Source organism: Lissotriton helveticus, chromosome 4_1 (assembly GCF_964261635.1).
Source record: "Lissotriton helveticus chromosome 4_1, aLisHel1.1, whole genome shotgun sequence".
Lineage (NCBI taxonomy): Eukaryota > Metazoa > Chordata > Amphibia > Caudata > Salamandridae > Lissotriton > Lissotriton helveticus.
Genome location: NC_136063.1, coordinates 1,115,659,892 through 1,115,679,386, shown reverse-complemented (window position 1 = coordinate 1,115,679,386; position 19,495 = coordinate 1,115,659,892). Strand labels below are relative to the sequence as shown.

The 19,495-nt window shown below is 42.0% G+C and overlaps 1 protein-coding gene across 8 annotated transcripts in view; it reads right to left on the bottom strand.

The window, feature by feature from the left end:
• The window catches only part of FHOD3 (formin homology 2 domain containing 3), a 1,303,582-nt gene that overhangs the window by 82,938 nt on the left and 1,201,149 nt on the right, over positions 1-19,495 (bottom strand). For all 8 annotated transcript variants that reach the window (XM_078687715.1, XM_078687716.1, XM_078687717.1 and 5 more), the window contains 3 exons: positions 16,751-16,933; positions 1,552-1,671; positions 57-218 (listed from right to left, as the gene is read on the bottom strand). In XM_078687715.1, the coding sequence (XP_078543841.1) occupies positions 57-218; positions 1,552-1,671; positions 16,751-16,933 (465 nt within the window). The remainder of the gene's footprint in view (positions 1-56; positions 219-1,551; positions 1,672-16,750; positions 16,934-19,495) is intronic.

Sequence of the window (19,495 nt, the reverse complement as noted above, 5' to 3'; positions counted from 1 at the left end):
CGCCTGCAGTTCACACAGCCCGTTTTACTTTTTTGTTGTTGTTTTGTTTTACATACCTTGGCTGACCTAGTGATGGCCCCGATTTCAGAATAGAGGTCTGTGCTCTCTGGATACTTTTCCACCACCATGGTGCAGATGTGGTGCAGAAGAGACTGCTTATGCACTGTGTCCTTCACCTCAGGAACCTTTTCGAGGTAACTCAACTCAAAAGCTTTGGCCTGTTGTAAGAAAAATAATACAGCTTCGTGTTTTTGCTTCTGGGCCCTGGCATTTCTGTAGAATGTAAACAAGCTTTCAACCCAACTTAGATATAATATGATATGGTAGTGAAATGCATTTAACAACGTTTAATACATATTGAAAATGATATAGACACCAGAGGTTTTGCAATTCATGCTTCACACAAAGATTTCTGGAGGAGCAACAAACTCAGTGGTGCAAACGTGGGCAATGTCTGAGCGCACTACAGAGAAGTAAAGCCTTCATTTTCAAGGATATCTTAAGGATTTTGGGGTCCCTAGGCCAAACGTATTTTGGGCCCCTGTTGAGAACAGTTTTGAATTTATGATCCAGTTTCAGCTCTTTCATGCCCTCTTTGACCAGGTCATTGACAGTGCACAGGCACAATTGTAACACAATAGCTGACTAATATTACTGCATATAACCTCTGTGACACCCTCCCATTTCTCATGATCTAAAAGAAATGTTTTTTAACTAATGTAGCATGAAACAAACACAGCATTTCTCTGTAAAAGGCCTGTACTAGACTCTCACACATCACCTACATTAAAAATAAATTAAGGGAATAAAGGTTTTTGAAACAATCTGTTTCAGAATTATTCAAGGTCATCAGAAATAGAGACTCTGCAGAACAGAAGTGACTCTATCAGGGGGGCCCCTGAAAGGCTGGGGCCTTGGTCCAGAGCCCACTTTACCCCTGCCTTAAAATGTCTCTGTTAATTTCTTGTAATGTACAGCAGGGCGTTTCTGCGCCGCGCAGATCTTTGCCCCCAAACCGGGTAATGCCTTGCTCTAGAAATGGCCCTGCTAAACACGCAGACATTTGGAGCTACTCTCAGACTTTCAATTGTGACCTGGGCAGGTGCGAAAATAAACTGCCGAGTTGTATTTATTAAGATCTAATTATTTGAGGGGAAAGCGGTGAGAGGGTCGCATATTTCCCCTTTTTTGTACTTCAACATTAAAATAATAAAGTGATGCAGCAAAATAATACCCCTCTACAGTACTAACATGTATGCATGTGAACTAATGGTACATTCAAAAGCATGCACAATTACTAGAGAGTAAAGCCCTCACTCCAGTGAGATTTAAAATTCATCAGTGAGTTGATATATTGTGGTGGTATGCACGCACATGAGAAGCAGGGTATAACCGTATTTCATTCTAAAGAAACAGAGGGTTACAAACATAACATGCTCCATCGACACTTTCGCACCCCATGTTTCCTCTTATAGGTCGACTTAAATTTGAGTGTCCCTTTGCAGGTATGTAAAGAGTGAAAGAAGTTATAAGTCAGAAATGTAAACTTACATTCGACCCATTGAGGAAGTTTCCAATGGCGAGTAAAGTAGAGAGAATGTAGCCTAAAGTCTTATTGCTCTCCAACTGATCCATCCCTTCCTTCAGGTCCAAAAGTGGTTCTGCAACTTCCTGCAAGACACAGAGATGCAAGGGATAAGCAAAGCTCTTCTTGTCAGTGAAAAAACTGGGCAACATTAAAAATATGAGACGGGTCGCTGCGGTGCTGCTTCCACAGGATCAAGGCTTTCAGTGCTACATTTCTGCCACTGGTTGTGGGCACCTGTTGAGGTTACCACCTGGCTGTAATGTCACCTGCCAGGCCGGTATGTTTATGTCACTGTCAGCAAAAAAAAACCTAGAAAAAAGCCGCGAAATCTAATATTTTTACCTTTTGAAATTTAAACATAAAACATGTGAAGAAATCACTTGTAAATTATTTGACTTTTGTCTAAATAATTTCAAATACATTTTTAAAACAAATAAGATGAATACTTGCCAAGAACACAAAAAAAGAGAATTTTACAGCCGCTTTTCACTTAACAGCGGTTAACTCAGCGCTCAACCCTTCCATCATAACAAAATGTGAACAAATGGTCAGTAGAATGGTAGCACTGACTCATGGCACCAAAGAAAACAAGCATTTGCGATGCAACAGGTCTAGCATTTACGAGAGTTTGAGCTATTGGCTTTGTAACTGACAGTGCCTTTTATTTATCTTTTGGTTTTTGTAACATAAATAAAACGCAATGTTATTTACAATGCCAATAGCTTAAACTTGCGCAAATGTGAGACCTATTGCATTGCAAATACTTGTTTTAAGCGTGCCCAGGCCGATTTTTGTAGGGCTGCTGGCTCTTCTCACTTGCGGGCCCGTTACCCACTTCATGGTCAGCGCAGTCCTTCCTCCTGCCCACATGGGCACTGCCGGAACGGGGGAGACTTTTTACCTCTTGCAGGAGGTTTGGCAGCACAGATGCGCATTGAGCGCGGTGCCAGATCTTCCTTCCGTTTCTACTGACATCACACTGCAGGGTTGGTTAGTTTGCAGGTGCATGGGCATCAACATGCAGGCGGCTTCAGGGTCCTGACCGAAGGACGTCGGAGTATGCAATGGATGACCCCTTCTCACCCTACATCATTCGGTATCATACTGGCAGTATGTGCAGGGGTGAGCCTTAGACTCTGGTTACTCTGCCCCCCCCCCCACGACATACTAAAAAACTGCTGCCAGCTCGCACGTCGGGTAAGACCCACTTATCCCCATTGTAGGATCCTGCTCCCTAGACCCTCATGTAAGTAGAAGGACGACATAGAGGCACATTGTTTGTATGATTGACACAGGGCACGTGTGTCCGACCCCTTTTCTAGGCACGGTCACCTGACTGGTGAGACCTGTGATGGGTGGGTGTGGGGTGAGTGTAGAGGCCAAACCACGGGGAGTGGCTGGTGACTGGCGCGCAACACCCATTGGACTCAAAGGGCTTCAGCACCCCCCCCCCCACGTCGTGGGATGAGACAGATTCCCGGGCGCACACACAGCCGCACCCGAGCACTTCACAGGTCTTTAAAAGACCATTTGCATGCTAATGAGCCTTGCTGTTGTTTCACCCCTTCTAAGAGCCCCTGCAGCTCCATTCTGCATGTTGCTTAAAGATTAGCCCCTCCCCGAAATTTGGCTCTAGTTGCGCCTCTGGCTGGTGACAGTGCATGTATTGGGACACTAGAACGTATCCAGCAGGACACTACAACACGGAAACACATACACGCATTAACCTCGGCTATAGGTACATTTCCAGAAATAATAAAATAAATCATATCCGTAGACCTATGTGATTTTCATACTGTGGCGAGAGTGCATTTCTAGCTTACTCTCTGTATGGCCCTCTACGTGCAGAGCAGTGCTGTGCCTCTGACTCTGACCCTTGTGACCTCTAGAGTTTTCAGTGATCAGTGAAACTGGATAACCTGACAGCTCTTTAAAGTTTGGGCTGCAAGAGCGGCACAGTCTGAAAAGCCTTCTTTTTCAGAAAAACTAAACAAAACTCTTGGTTTACCGAAATAGGAAGGCGAATAGGGTTACTGGAGGCGTGACAGCCGCCTCAAGCACAGATGCCCATAAACATGGCACTTTGAAGAGGAGGCACGTGCCCTGTATGAAGTATTGTGTTAGGAACGTGACCTTCTAACTTGAACCGCTATAATGTCCATGTCAGTGTGCTATTTTTGGTAGAGCGGCACGATCGAGTGACCCACGTAAATCTACGCCAGATCCTCAGGAAATGTAAAACGCTTAGTTGAAACGAATTCACCTCGCTGCATTCAAGACTGTTTGTTTAGTTTGTGTGACAAAGTGCATGTCGTTTCCTGTGGTATTTACTTGTAAATTGATTTCAAGTAATCCCAAACCGACATTTTTTCGTTTTACAAGTTAATTTGTTTTTGTTTTATTTTATAGCCATTTGCTCTCTTTCAGATTGCCAAAATTAGGCAATGCCTTTTTAACACGTGCCAGGATGAGCTCGCCTGACTCATCGAAACTTGTGGGAAACTTTCATGGGTTTGAGTCAGACATAAAAGGCATATAAGTTCAGATTCTACAAGGCATTCAGCGTGTAGGGAACTGAAAGCAAGTTGTGATACCTTTTATTTTGGATCCCAACGTTACATAATATCTAACACACATGGATATACGACTGGCTTCATAAAGACTATGCCAGGAATTGACTCATTTACACACCAGCAAAAACAAGAAAGGTTGATAGAATGGCGATTCAAATGTTGCACTGTGTAAATATTGTTTACAGTAGGAATTACGTATGTTAGGTATAGGTTTCTGTTGCAATGGTCATAGAAAATGTCTTCATATATTTAAATTATACTCTTTTTACAATATATGTATTTGTGGGGTTATGGAGTTCCATGAGGTAAAAAAACGGGAACAAAGCATAGAACGGATAGTCATTTGAGATGTAGCTGCCCCCTCGGTATCTGATATCGCAGTGGTGGGGTAGGGATGCCTCCTGCCTGGTGGTTTGGTAGTGCAAGAGGAGCTGGCCACATGTATTATGTTGGGGAAGAAAAGAATCTTGTGAAAATTCTCTAGGAGGAGGGGATGCGTGTCAAGTGGTGAACAAAATGGCCACCTTTACTTAAGCTCTGGCAGATTGTGGAGCTTTTAGGTGACTATGCACTTCAAATTAACTTGGCATCTGTTATTTTTGTTTTACAATCACTGTTGTTAGGGAATTTAGGAGTTAATTATGCTCCACGGCTATTTTCTGTTTTGATAGTGCATCTTATTGCCATTTCATGGGGGAATCAGCACACAGGTCACGATTTTGTCTTTGTAGCAATGCGCTTCTTATTCTATCATGGAATTCTGCAGCACTTTCTTCATGAATACAACTACTGCTCAATGTTTGACTATTGCGCCTTTATTTGCTGGTCCACTCATACCTGGATATGCTACAAATGACTTTTGTAGGAAAAAGTAAATACTTTTGCTACAAAAGCATATGGCTGATTTAGAAAACAGGGAGAGGTTTGATAATTTGCATCTCTATGGTGTGCCGGAGGAAGTTGAGGGTGAGCACATCTCAGCTTTCATAGGGTAATTCACCTCAGAGTTCATTTATATTCCTTCTCCTCAGTCTCTCAACATAAAGAGAGTATGTCATCTACCCAGGCCGATTTCGGCCCCAGAGACCCAACCCCCAGGTCTTTAAAAAATAATTATTCACGCAGGCGGACCCCCAAGGCCCCCTCCCCAGCCTGAATTCGGCCCAGGGACCCCATCCCCCGGAGCCCAACCTCACTAGGACGATCTCAGCCCTGGAACCCCATCCCCTAGGGCCCGGCCATGTCTCCTGGGTGCCCCCAGAGCACCCAGTGTGCAATGGGCCAGTGGAGGGAGCCTCAAGGCCCCTGCGGTTCCAGCCAGCTCCCCACCTCATGGGGAGCCGGCATTCCTCCCACATGCAGGGAGCTGCTTTATTTAAATAGTAGCTCCCTGCTTGCGGGGTAATTGTTTTCATCTGCTTCCCTTCACACATATTTGCGTGCAGGCAAACAGATAAAAACTCGCTTTCTGCACGCCGGAGCTGTTTGACAGCTCTGGCCTGCAGTTGATGAGAGTTGTCAGCTTCAACCAAGCAAAAGCAAAGAGCTACCTCCAGAGGGAGGGCACCTCAGTAGGTAGCAGTAGCCGGCCCTGGGGGATGGCAGTCCCCAAGGCCACCCAGGGCGCCACAAGGGAGTTGAGCAGCCCGCTTCATTGTAGGAGTTAGCCCTGGGGAGGTGGGGCTCAGCCCTTCTTAGTTTGAATGAATTGCCCTGGGAGGTGACGGTTCCCGGGGCTGCAAGAGGGGACCACACAAGCCACCCCCATTCATGTTATGTTTAGCCCTGAGGTAGTGGAGCCCCCCGGGGCTGTGGGGGGGTGGCTATATGGACCCCTTCTGCATTCGTTTTATGTCTAGCCTCAGGGAGGTGGTGGTCACAGGGCCTGCAGTGGAGGCTGCACGGCCCCCTGGATTCATTTTATATTTAACCCCAGGGTTGCGGTGGATTCCGTACAGGTCCCCCCGCATTAATTTTATGTTTAGCTCCGGGAGGTGGCAGTCCCTGGGCCTGTGGCAGAGGCTGTATGGGCCCTCCCACCTTTCATTTTTAGTTTAGCCCCAGGAAGGTAGCAGTCCGCGGGTCTGCGAGGGAAGCCATACAAGTCCATACATTTTATGTTTAGCCCCACTAAAGTGTATTTATACACGTTTAATTCTTTATAAAAAAGTGTACGGAGTACTGTTGAAATACAGAGAAATTACAACTCTACCTAATTTATTTTTACAAATGTACATTTGTGAAAAAAACATAGTACTTCCTAGGCGCAGTACTTCGTAATTTTTAAAAAAAATATATAGAGGGAATTATCATTAAATTTCCCTAACCTATTAAAACTTAAATCAATGGTCATATAAGGAACAACAATAAAACCTACCACTTGCATACATTTTAGGCCCTAACCCAGAACATAGCTAAGCATAGTAAAAAACAAATATGCCTTTCTTTTCATTTTGTAAAGGCAGTCATTAGCCAACTATAGACTGCCTTGCCATCAGCATGTACCACAGTATACAGCAAAGTTACTGCAGTATATCGTGGTACACCATATCACAAAGGGACACATTTATCATTATAGTGCGTTACCCTTGCTTCAACGCATGGTGTTGCAAAGACAACACGATAATTAAGTCAGATTTACCAAGTAACTCAAGGTCACCATGCATCGCTCTAGGTTGCTTGGTAAATCTGGAGAAATGCAAGGCAGCACAAGTAGCTATCTTGCGTTACTCTGCACACCATTTTCTACATTGCTGAAACTTTTTATGTACATCTATTCAGCCATTTTCACACTACTTCTCTTTATACTAGACTCTCTGACACAACACAGAACTCCACTCCACTGTATGACACTATACGACAAACCACTTCACTTCAAAATACGACACACCACTCCACTCCATCAAACGACAGTCCACTATACTTTAAGCCACTCCACAACACTGTATGCCACAACACTCTGCCCTATGAAACGTTATGCCACAATGCTCCATGATACGGCACTAAAGAACACAACAATGTTCGGCACTGCACCGCATGCCACTTCAGTGTATGGCACTGCAGTCTACTCTGCTCTACAACAAAGTACTCCCATTTATGACACTCCATGGCACTCTAATACACTCTTTGTCACTCCACTGTACAACACCGTATTACAGTCTATTTCACTGTACAACACACAAGTACAGTCTATGCCACTGTACGAAACTCTCTGACACAATTTATGCAACTCCTTCTATGCCACTTCACCCAATTTACTCAACTGTTCTTTATGACACACTACGCTACTTTTCTTCACTCAGTTCCACTCTCTGCCACTCAACTGTACACAACTCTATGCCTGCTGACCTGACCCCACAGTATGTCACTCTACTCTACAAGACTGTGCTCCACTCTATGACACTCCACAACAGTTTCCTGCACTCAACGACAACAAGCCACACCACTACACTGTATGACACTCCACTCCACTCTAAGACACTTGCTACATTGTGGCACTTTACTACATTGTATGCTACGCCACTCTACTATACTCCACTCCATGCACTCTACTACATGACATGGCACTCAACTCTATAAACCTTTAATGTACTCTACGCTACTTTCTATACAAACCAAACTTAAACTACACAAACGTAAGAACTATTAAAGTTACAGTTATACCTTAAATGGGATAGGGATATAATATGAAAGTAGTGCAAGGAGATGGAACAAGTTATAGTTGTGTGGTTAGTGAGTAGAAACATTTTCATTTAATAGAGTAGAATGTAGGAGCATAGAGTGTACCAGAGTGTTGTATGGTGGCATAGAGTGTAGCAACTATTTGTTAGTTGGCCTAAGGCCGATGAACTCCATGAACTGAGGTGCAACCCAGTTCGGTAAGATGGAGCAAAGGGATAGCTAGATCAAAAAACATTTGTCATTCCAAGAATTATGACTGCTTGAGCAAGCAGGCCAATCAAGGATGAGTTAGTTGGGACCAGCCCCTAGTTTCTAATAACATTGGAATACCAAATTTCCCATTTTTACTTTTCAAATATTCTCTTCAGGAACATAAAAACAACAGCAACCTTTTACAATGTGCCTCACATACAAATACAGGAAGCTCAGTATAAGAAAAAACGAAAACAGCGGAGTTCACAGGGGTTCGTAGGGGTCCAGGTACTTATCCATTGATGCCCACATTCCCCTGGTTGCTGGACTACAGGTTGAGTTCCGCAGGGCCGTACTGTCTGCGCCTCTGAGGTACGTCACCCACAAAGCATTTCCCCACAGGGCCAGAACAAAAGTAATCTTCTTGTACACTATTTTCTCCCTTCTCTCTTCTATTCTCTTTCTTTTCCTTTTCATCCACTTGTATTCTTCTAGCAAGACAGTGGAAAGGCGGACAGCCAAACAGGTATACTATTTACCTGTATCCTTGGCAAGGACAGCCAGTTTGGGTTTTTACCCTATAATAGTAAAGCGATGATAACTGTATGTATAAAATTTAATAAAATACTTTGAAATAAAAAAAATAAAAAAAAATAAAACAGCTTTGAAATGCCAACTGGTAAATTGATTGAATGCTTTCGGTGAACCGTGCAAAGCAGTGGGGCTCATGGTGTAGCAACGTTCCTACAATGCAGTGTGATTTTTTCCAAGCTATTTTGACTCACATTCAACTGCCAAGGACTGTGTAGCTAAAGTTGATGAACTGGAAACATGTGTATTTCCTTCAGCCCTCTTTCTGTTTGTTATCACTACTCAACAGCACAAATTGCAGGGAGATTCTAAAAAAACAAAGTAGGGGCTTCAGTCTTTTCTTTTAGTTTATTGTACTTTCATGATTCCCTGATTATCTTGAGACAGTCCAATATTCCATATTGACAGTAAATGTACGCATTGCTGTACCGGGAGCTCTCTGTGTGGCCACTGGCACCAAGACTCTAAAGTCCAAAATCCCAATAGCTTTTGTTGGATGCATTGCTGTTGTGGGAGGCCGTTGTGTAGCCACTGACACGAGGATAGCAAAGCCCACAATCCCAAAGGCTTTTGCTCAAGGAGAGGAGGGAGTCTCTATATTTTCCATCACACTCCCGCTGCAAGGGACATGCTCTGTAGCATGAGCTCTTTGTGTGACCACTCACATCAGTAGAAGCCTACAGTCCCAAGGGCTTTTGAAGGAGGAGAGGAAACTTTATATTCCATTGCGCTACCCTGATGTGCGAGATGTGTGCAGGTGCACACCCGGGCTGTGCCGGGGCAAAGACCAGGCCAAGAAGTGCCCTTTTGAGCCTTTCCGAGGCCATCTGCAGCCATTTCTCCGAAAAAGAGCTCCTGATAACAGGTATTCTCATGAAAATCCTCTAATCTATGAGCAGAAGGGAAATAATGCTTAGACATTCTGGTAAGGACAATTTTTCTTCCAATTCAATTGCTAATGTACTCTCTTTAGCAATGGGCTTAATAAAGAATGAAATAGTTAAAGAAGAGGAAAGGCCTGTGGTAACCTAGCAGGCAGTGAAAGAGGCTTTGCTGAACCCCTTCTCGGAAACCCCTGAAGGTCAGAGTGTAATGTCGGCAGACTTTGCCTGACTTAATGCTCAAGTTACCAATGGGTAACTCGTGTTTTGAATTCCTTACTAAGTGCCATCAGCACTTATCAACCTATAGAGGAAAGCTTGCCTCCTTATAAAAAGAAGAGACTCAAACAAGAGCTACACGTTCTAAAATATCCCTCTATGACCCTGAATCTACATGGGGCAGCTACAGATTAGGGATAAGCAGGAAATATCGAGCCAAAAAGAAATCAAGGGGACTGACTTTGATTTATTTGTTAAGTGTCTATCTGATGAATTTGGCTTGTTGGAGCACTTTGTGAAATCGACCTTAAACCTCATGAGGAGCAAACTTGAGGATTTTGAGATATTGTTAAATAAGACATTGTACCTGACTAGGACTTTACCGACTGTCCCCATCGGGCTTGATTGTGTCGCTAAAACTCAGGAGACTCTGATCCGGAGAGGGAAATCTAATGCTCAACTTTTCAGAAAAAGCCACCATGACAATGAAGCACTCAAACATTTTTGTATTACAGGGAAGACATAGAAACAAATAGGAGAGGGTCAATTCAATCACTTATGTATACAAACACAATGAAATAGCCTACAGAGGCATTCAACAAATCTTGTATTGACTCGGACCTAACCACATATTTAGGACCCCAGGATGTGTTTCACCTACCCCCTAAAGCAAATCCCTTATATAATTCCCGATATGATTCTAAAAAGTGTTCCTTCACCCAATTCATCTAGACCGGAAATAATGTGGGACTTCCAAAATAAATTGATTTATTTGTTGTCTACCCAGCCACTATATAATGAAAGTTTGATTGTGAGGAGAGTGCAGGGGGTAGGTAAATCTAAGAAATCTTCAGCTGGAGATAGTTTTGTTATTAATTTCCATTCTCCCCGCTTCGTTAACCAATTGTTGTCAATGCTGTTTGCCTCTCAATGGCACAATAATTCATGTTTAGGAAAAACTGAAGCTGTGTCCCAGGGATTTTTTAGAAGGCAGAATGTTTTGTGGAGAAACAAGAGAATTTGCAATCTAAGGAAAAGCCAAACCACATGAAGATAATTAAAGGTGTGAGTACATCTAACACATTTTACACCTTGAAATCCCTAGGATATACAGATTGACTCTCACCAACTGTATCAAGAGGTCATACAGACAAAAAAGAGGGATTAATAAACAATAGTAGACACCGAGACACTAGCAATTTACCGAACAGACTGGCACACTCATATATGGATTACAATAAAATACTTAAGGATGTTATAATAATTTCATGGAATGTAGTGGGAATTGCAGGGAAACCTCTATGATAGATTGGCAGACACAAATAGAATAGCACCAGCACAGCTATTATTTACCAGGAAACCTGGCCTAAGGGACTCAACCTTTATCAGGGATCACACTTCAGTGGTCACTGCAGCTACTTGAACTGCTTCAGAAAGATAAAAGGAAGGTCTTGTTGTATTGGTTTTGACTTTACTTCCTGCGTTAATTTCCAATTCATTTACAGCTCCTTCTTTTGATCAATTTTGGTGGTAGAAGGCAGTCTTGATTTATTGTGCCTACATTTTTATAATAACTTATTTGATAATACACAAGCTGAGGTGCTCATAGCCGTGGGAAAACACCTAGACCTTTTTATACCTTCCTGGACAAAGGACCCTTTTGTAATTTTGGCAGGGGACTTTCATATCGATGTATGTCCCTACCTGCCCAAAGAAGTAAGTGGAGTCGCTGATGGAGAGGGTGATTAACAAATTCATTTCTTGCACAACTCGAATGTCAAAAAGTTGAATACCATGTTGGCTACATTCAATTTGAATTTTATAGAAGAAAGTTGTAATCACATGCCAACTCCTCATCCAGCATTTATTGGGAGATGGGCTCGGTCAAAAATGTATCAAATATAACCTCTTTTAACCGGTTAATAAACATTTTTGATTTTTACATCCAAAACAACCTTGTGAGTGACTACAGTCTTTGATGTTAACAAAACAAGCTTTCGTACACCAACAGCCCCCTATTAGGAGAGCCCTTAACATGGAACCAAAAGGGATTAGAGTGACATAGTTGGGAGTAGAACCTGATGAGTTCACAGCCTCTATTATAAGTAAAGTTAAGCAGGATATCATGCAGTACTTACACCACAAGACAGCATATGCTACTATAAAACAAGCACTTATAAACTTTTCAGAAGTAATGTATTCCCTGTTAGTAAAGCCAGGCTTTGATGTAAAACAAACTGTTAAGGGATGGTTCAACAAGGCTTGTACAACTTCCTACAGGAATATGAAAATTGCCCTTCATACAAAACTTAGGGATAGAGTAAAAATACACAATTGAAGGGCAAGATATAATTAATGTTTAGCCCTTAGGAAAAAACAACTTCAGAAAGAAGCCTGGGCCAACCTCTTGGAAGCCGCCAAAACTAATGACATATCTTTGTTTTGGAAAATCATAAATACTCCTTTCTTAGGAGATAACGTGTAACCCTAATTAGACTCTTTGACCTAACCCCAAGATTGTATCAATCATTTTACACTGCTATTTAATCCTCCAAAAGTAGGAATCCACTTACCTAGGAACGGTCTGCCATATTTAGAAACAAGGGTTATCTTTACATTGAAAGAATGTATTTCAGCTTTAGATAACATCTGTAAAGAAAAGGCTGCAGGTCCCTAGGGTGGTCTGGTGGATGTTTACGCAAAAACGAATTAACCTCTGAGCCCTTTTTCTTATAATTGTTCTTAATCCAACAGGAGCAGGCTTCTTCCTGCCTAAATGGTCAGATACAGTTAGTATTCAAGTCTTTAGTATGGGCAACAAAGCCCATCATGGTATGGCCCAATATCCCTCTTGAATTCTTCAGCCAAGTTGATAGGCTGGGTCATTTTAGAAAGGATGGAACTTCGAGCAGAAGAACATGCTATCCAAACAAAACCCCAGTTTGGGTTTACAAAGGGCTTGGACATAGTCAAACAAGCATTAAACCGTAAGTTGTTATTTGGAAAATATACGAGGGCAAAAGCTGGATGTCTTCAATTGTGCTTTATGGACTTGAGTAGTGGCTTTATGATAAGTTGTGGCACATTCTGTGAACAGAAGGATCTCCAAAGGGCTAGTTATCTTGTTAACTAGGATGTGCACACATTTGCCTGCAAGGAATCAATATAGCCCCAGAGGAGAATGTACATTGGCGTTATGGATAAAGAGAGGCATAAGGCAAGAATGTGTACTGGTGCCCACCCTTTTTTCCTGCTACATTAATGAGATGGATGCAGAACCTCAGACACTCACCTCTGACTGCCCAAGAGTAGGTTCATGAAAGGTACCTATTCTGCTATATGTAGAAAATGCTATTCTGCTTTCACAAACAGTGAATAGTTTACAGCATCTAATTAATGCTTTTACTGCATGCATGGAGAGGAAGGATTTAAAGGTTAACCTGAAGAAATGTTTCACCACGATCTGTGGAAAGGGAAGATTTATGACATGGTCACATCATATGAAAGGTGTGCACATAATGAGAACCTCAACATTTTCATACTTGGGTATTCTGTTCTCTGATAAATGTACATTGAGCAAGCATGGAGGACACATTAATACTAACCTAGCAAGATCAACTGAGGGGATTTTTAGATTTGACACGAAAATGGGATATACACCTAGAAGAGGAATACTACCCATATATAATACAAGTGTATTGGTGGGGCATTATATGGGGTAGGTCTATGTGGTCAAGGTAGTAATTTGATTTCCAAAAGGCACGAGAACAAGTTTCTTAGACGTCTGAGTGCCCTTCCAAAATCGACCTTTGTAGGTGCTACTCATGATGAGGCATTTCTAATATGAAGAATATTTTATATATCAAGCCAACCCTTCTTTGGCGCGCAGTATGGTCTGATCCAGTAACTTCTTTTACTTGAGATATTTTAAAAGATTGTCTTGGTTTGGCTCATGCCTTTAAGATTCCCTGGTTACACAACATTAAAGTTATTTTAAATAATTTGGATGATCAAGATCCTTTACAATTGCCGATGGCTATACCTCATTATTCAAGAAGAGGTCTTAAGGCACTGTTCATTAGTACTAGAAACCAGGGGGAGCAAGAGAAGAATCCCATAAAGTAATGCCTTAAGTTCCTTCTTCTATTGAGTATTTGGACGGCATCCAATCATATATTTTTAACGTACCAAATTTGTACCGCAAATACATTCCTACACAATTTTGCTTTGGTTTAGTCTATCATATGGTGGCATTACCCAAGATGAGGCAACGTAATAAGGACAGGCTACTAGGGCCTTGTGATGGGACATCTATACAACCTGCTGTGCACTTTTTATTATTTTGTAAATATATTAATCCAAGGCAGCATTTTTTAAAACCTTTATTTTTTAATAGGAATATCACAATATAAACCAGCACTCACATACTTGATTAATTTAGGCGATGCAGTAGTTAGCAGTGAGCTAGTAAATTATGTCTTACAGGCAGTGCATAGAAGGAAATGTCTAATTCATTTTGAAAATATGATTTTGAAACACAGGATGTCTTTTATTGAATGTTTTAGGCTGTATTATGGCAGCATTTTAATTATTTTTTTTATAAATATTGTATGCCATTTGTTTTATTGCTTGCTCTTTTCTGGTTTTATTTATTTCATAAACTAAATAAAGATGTTCTTAGCTTGGCAATAAATGTAGTTTTATAATTATGGGATATCCATAAAGGATTATAGATATGGTTACTGTAGAAACTAAGTCAACTTCAGTCGTGACATCCCTACAAACCCCTCCGAAATGAAGATTAACAGATCATTAAAAGGTTCACATATTTCAAGTTGTGGACAGAACTGGAGTTTTTGCGAGAATGATAGTAATATTTTTTGGAGTAATTCAGTAATCTGTACTGCACCTGTTGCATGTGGCTACCAGTCGCTGATATAGAAAAAGGTAAAGAATAAATAAAGAATGTTCAGGTAATAAATTACAAATTTCAGACATTAGGGGAAATTATTGGCATTAATGTGTTAGCTGTAAAGGATGTTTTGTTGTTGTTGCATTGTTCCTTTCGATAAATAGAGAACCGGCTCACCTGTCAACAATTAAGGAGACTGCATGATCGAATAAGGTTAAATCCTACTGCTCCTTTTTACCCTCTCCAGCCCGTAATCTGGTTATGCGACGGCATTCTGTCATGAGGTTAGTAAATACATGCTCAACCTCTACCTGCATGCCTGGCAGATTGGTTGAGGCAGGCCCTGGAATGTCACCTGGCTCAAGTTGGGGGCCAAGAACTTCTGTGGAAAATTACAATCCCTAGGATAATCCTTCTGTATTCCCCCCCCTTCCAGGAAAATATTTATTGTGTGGAGAAACCTCTTCCCCCATGCCTTCATCAATTTCTGGGGTGATTGCTTCGTCTATTTTTTACCATGGAAACACACTTGCACTAGCATTTGTAGCTTAATATCTATGACTGATGTCCTTCAGCAATACTAAAGAGTATGCACCTGACTAAACAAAAGCACATGAGTCTTGTTCTTTGAAAAAACCTGTGACATCCATTGGCAGTGCCAGCATCTTTCCCCATTTAAATTCACAGATGCATAGTGAAACATTCAAACTGAAACTTACTGCAATGAATGGGTGAAGAATGCAATGGAGAGACCCAAGGAGCCAGAGCTAAAATAATCATTCTCTTTAAAAACACGTCTTTACATCTGTAAATGATTCCCTGCTTCCTCCTTAACAAGATATTGTGCAATTGTGCAGCAAAAAAACCTGGATTTCTGATAATATGAATCTTACCAAAGTACCCATGCAGCACAACAGGGGTTGGCACCCATTTCCAAATGTTCAGTGGCCGCCACTTTCGCATTAGAAAATAAATTTGCAGAAATGTCTGTGGCTCCACATTAATATCCATTGCACAAGTACAGCGTTCCATCGGTTTCGTGGGGGTATGGTCCCATGCAAATGTGGAATGCCTTTTCCCACGTGCCTGTGCAAAATTACTAACACCGTGGCACTAGGGAAGAAGGCTATGTGTGATCTTGTTTGAGCGAAGTCTGATGCGTTGCCCAGCAAGGGAGTATCGTCCCCACTATGCACTCTGTGATAACGATTAGTTTGCAACCTTATAACTATGACTATAAGTGTTCTTCAAAATGGTAATCAATAGATGTCATCAAAGTAATCAATTCCTGTTTTCATGTATTGGTAATTAAATAATCAATGTCATAGTGTTAAGCCATCACACTATAACATACATGTTCTTAAATGCTCAGTGATTGTGTGTGAGCGCCACCCACAAGAGGGTGCACATAGTGTCACTTATACACAGCCAGTTGGGAGGGGTCATGAATGGTCATCTGCGAGCCCAAGGAGCTCGCATGGTGAAGTGCAGGGGACACTGCAACCTAATCCCCAATAGAAGTGTCCTTAGCCTCTGGCCAGCATTTAAAGAAAGGCTGGGGTGCCTCTAAAGAAGTTCTGACAGGACACTAGGAGCTACATTGTCACTATCTTCCTGTTATTGTCTCTGCAGAAGCACCCTGGCCCAGCCTGGGGATGGTTCTGAATGCCTCCACAATGGTGAGTGCAGCAAAGTACACCGACATTCATAAAGCCCTTCAAGTCATAGGGACACCTACACTGAAGAGTGATGGGGTGCAGCTGTTGCATTGATTTTCTAAGACAGTACTGTTTTCTTGCAAGTTGGACGCATGGCCACAGACAGGTGGACCCAATTAGAGTGCGCACTGGCGCAAACTGGGGCTGTGCGTCAATCATTGAACCTGGTGGGAATACAGTTATTTACATTTTTATTTCTGGCTATTTGATAGAAAAATCTGAGAAATTTTCTTTTCCAGAGTAAAGTATGGAGGCGATCCAACCCACAAGCTCCACATATCCCTTGACAAGCACAAAATAAAGCGTTGCCAGAGGAGGACAATCTTCTCTTCACAGTTGACAGTTTATCTAGAGATGAAATTAACTAATTGAAGATCCAAATGAGCACACAGTACCTTTTCCACAAGTTCATAGTCCATCCTGAAAGCCCAGAGCTGAAGCCGGGCAGAAAGTTCACTGATAGAGGACAGAGTGAGAAGGAATTGCTCTGCGCTGCCCAGCGGGATGTCTGGGTTAGCCAGCTGGGCCTCCTGGATCTTTTGCTTCTCTTCTTCTGTTGGGATCATGGTTAGAATTTTCTAGGATTGTTAAGTAAGAAATAAACATATTGTTAGTTTTGTTCAGCCAAACTCATTTCACAGACCATATGGGGCTAATTGGGAGCGGGCATCAAAACCATAAATATGGAAACTATTTCAACAAATGCAGATATGAAATGAAACATGTACAAAAGGGCAACATCATAATCCTTCTCTGCGAGAAACTAAGACAGAGTGAGCACTTGCAATTAACCAAACATAAACAGATCACAAAAGAACTTAAATTAATTGCTGTCAAAATATTCGACAAGGTAGTACATTTTGAATAACAGCACAAACAACCCAGTGGAGCTGAAAAACAGCAGCAATGCAGTTAAGCTCATGGTCAGGGCATCACACGGGAAGACTGGTGTGAACCCATTGGTGCCATCCTTCCAGTACAGTCAGCCTTTAGAAGACACTCTGCCGCAGAGCTATCACATGTCTTTGTATCCAATGCCCACCTCTGCAGAGTGAAGCAATATCAACTGCTGCAAATAAAGCAGTGTGGTCAGTAGTATCAGAAAACATTTGAGATGAGCATTGTTATACCTGGGTTGGTATGCCATCTGGGGTGGGCTTCCTACTGACAGACTCAAGGAAGCCTGGCTTTCAGTTTCCATGCTGTCATGGTCCACTTGACATTTTGGAGCCCTTCACAACTGTTCACTTCACAGACAAGTGCTATACAATGGGTTCCCTTATTTCCTATAAAAAATAAAAAATAAACACCTATCTGCCGGCCGCCACCTCTCTTCCGCCCTCTTTCTGGCGTTTCTGTTGGAGGAGGAAGCAGGATAGGCTCCCCATAGCCAATCACAACTTTCCAATCCAGTGCAGTGATTGGTAAGCACCCATGCCCCACTGAGCCAATCACAACGCTGCAATGCAGATTGGTTTGAGCACCGTGGTTCGGCTCTCTGACGGCGACTGGGAGCATGAGCATGTTCTCCACCCATTCTGTAATGCAGCCTGGGTGGAGAACATGCGGAGTGCACATGAATGTTTGGCCGGCCCCAGAAGGCAGCCAAACGTTCATGCGCACTTAGTAGGGTGCCACCACTCCTCCGCCCCTGTGCAACCTAGCCCCACCTCACAAAACTGCCCCAGGACAGAAAAATAAAATGATAATAGCATTGCGTTATTATCATTATATTTTTCATTTTCATGTTTGCCATGCTTTACGGCAGATGGGCGCCACTCATCCACCTTAGCGGCAGAGCCGCCTCTGGATTTGCTGTAAATGTAGGAGAGTTAAGTGCTGCCACAACAGTATTAGCTTACCTGGCTGATTACTTAATCATTTTTTTATTAAAAATGATTGCATCACTGGAAAAGTTCAACACCGATTTTGAGCCAGCATCATACCTTTAAAATCTAAAGTATAACAATCATTGGCAGTACCAAATGGTCTCGCCTTTGAGATCAATTGGTGTTTCCAATGCCTCCTGCCGATGCTATACAGTATTGTCAAAAAGCATTTTGTGGTGATGCTGCACAGCATCGTCAAAAGAAAAAATAGACCGATGATGCAGATGCTACTGGAGGCTGCTTCATTTTGTAGCCACACGCATGCATACATGATGACATATGTGAGCGCATTTGCTATCGCGCAAGCACAAAATGGACCAATAAATTAAAAACATTAAATTAAATGAAAGTAATGCGATAAGCCTTTTTTTAAGGCGATGGGACTCAATATGTGAGATTTATTGGCTCTGTCAATGCTTGTTTGTAAATGTAATGGAAGTATTTTATGGAAAGGTAGAGCCTCAGATGCAGTTCTAGTTCATTCCATACTGTTGCAAAACGAGGTTACCTCTAAGACTAGCACTCGTGTATATTGAAGTGATACTATTTGCAATGGGACATCAGTTTTGGATTTTGGTAAATCCCAAATATCATGTATTGAGTCTTTTAACTTATGCATTATATATATTTTCTGTCACTATCAATACTAAATAACACGCAGCAATTGGCTACAGCCAGACAGCAATTAGCCAGCTACCGAGTTGACAACCAGCCAGCTAACCATTAGCCAGCCAGCCTTAATTTACTAATATCCAATATGAGAGAAGACATGGGAACCCTTAGACCGGAGGCAGGGCAATATATTCACAGACAAACATATCATCTTCCTACAATGACATATTTCATAGTTGCAGAATGCCATGCCATTCAGCAAACTTAGTGCGCGCTGTGACTCTGCAACCCGTACTTACGTTTGGCAGAGAAACTGTCATTCCAGAGAACAAAAGAGCAATTGGACCGTCTTCTCTGAATTCAGGGGTTGTTGTCATTGGCTCGCTCACAAGCTGCTACATGAGACGCTGACTACTAATGCGTATGTTGTCGCGTGCCACAAAGAAGACAAAGGAAACCTTGACTGGGTAGAACTAAGTCGCAGAAGAAAAGAAAAAATAATACATACATTTCAAATTCTATCAAATGTATGTGTTCATAGACTTCCTACAAGAAGATCTGAAAAGCATATTTGGGGCTGAAATTCCTTTTCTTCCAGAGCTCCTTGTGGCCACTTTATTTAAGCTAAGGTAGGAGAGA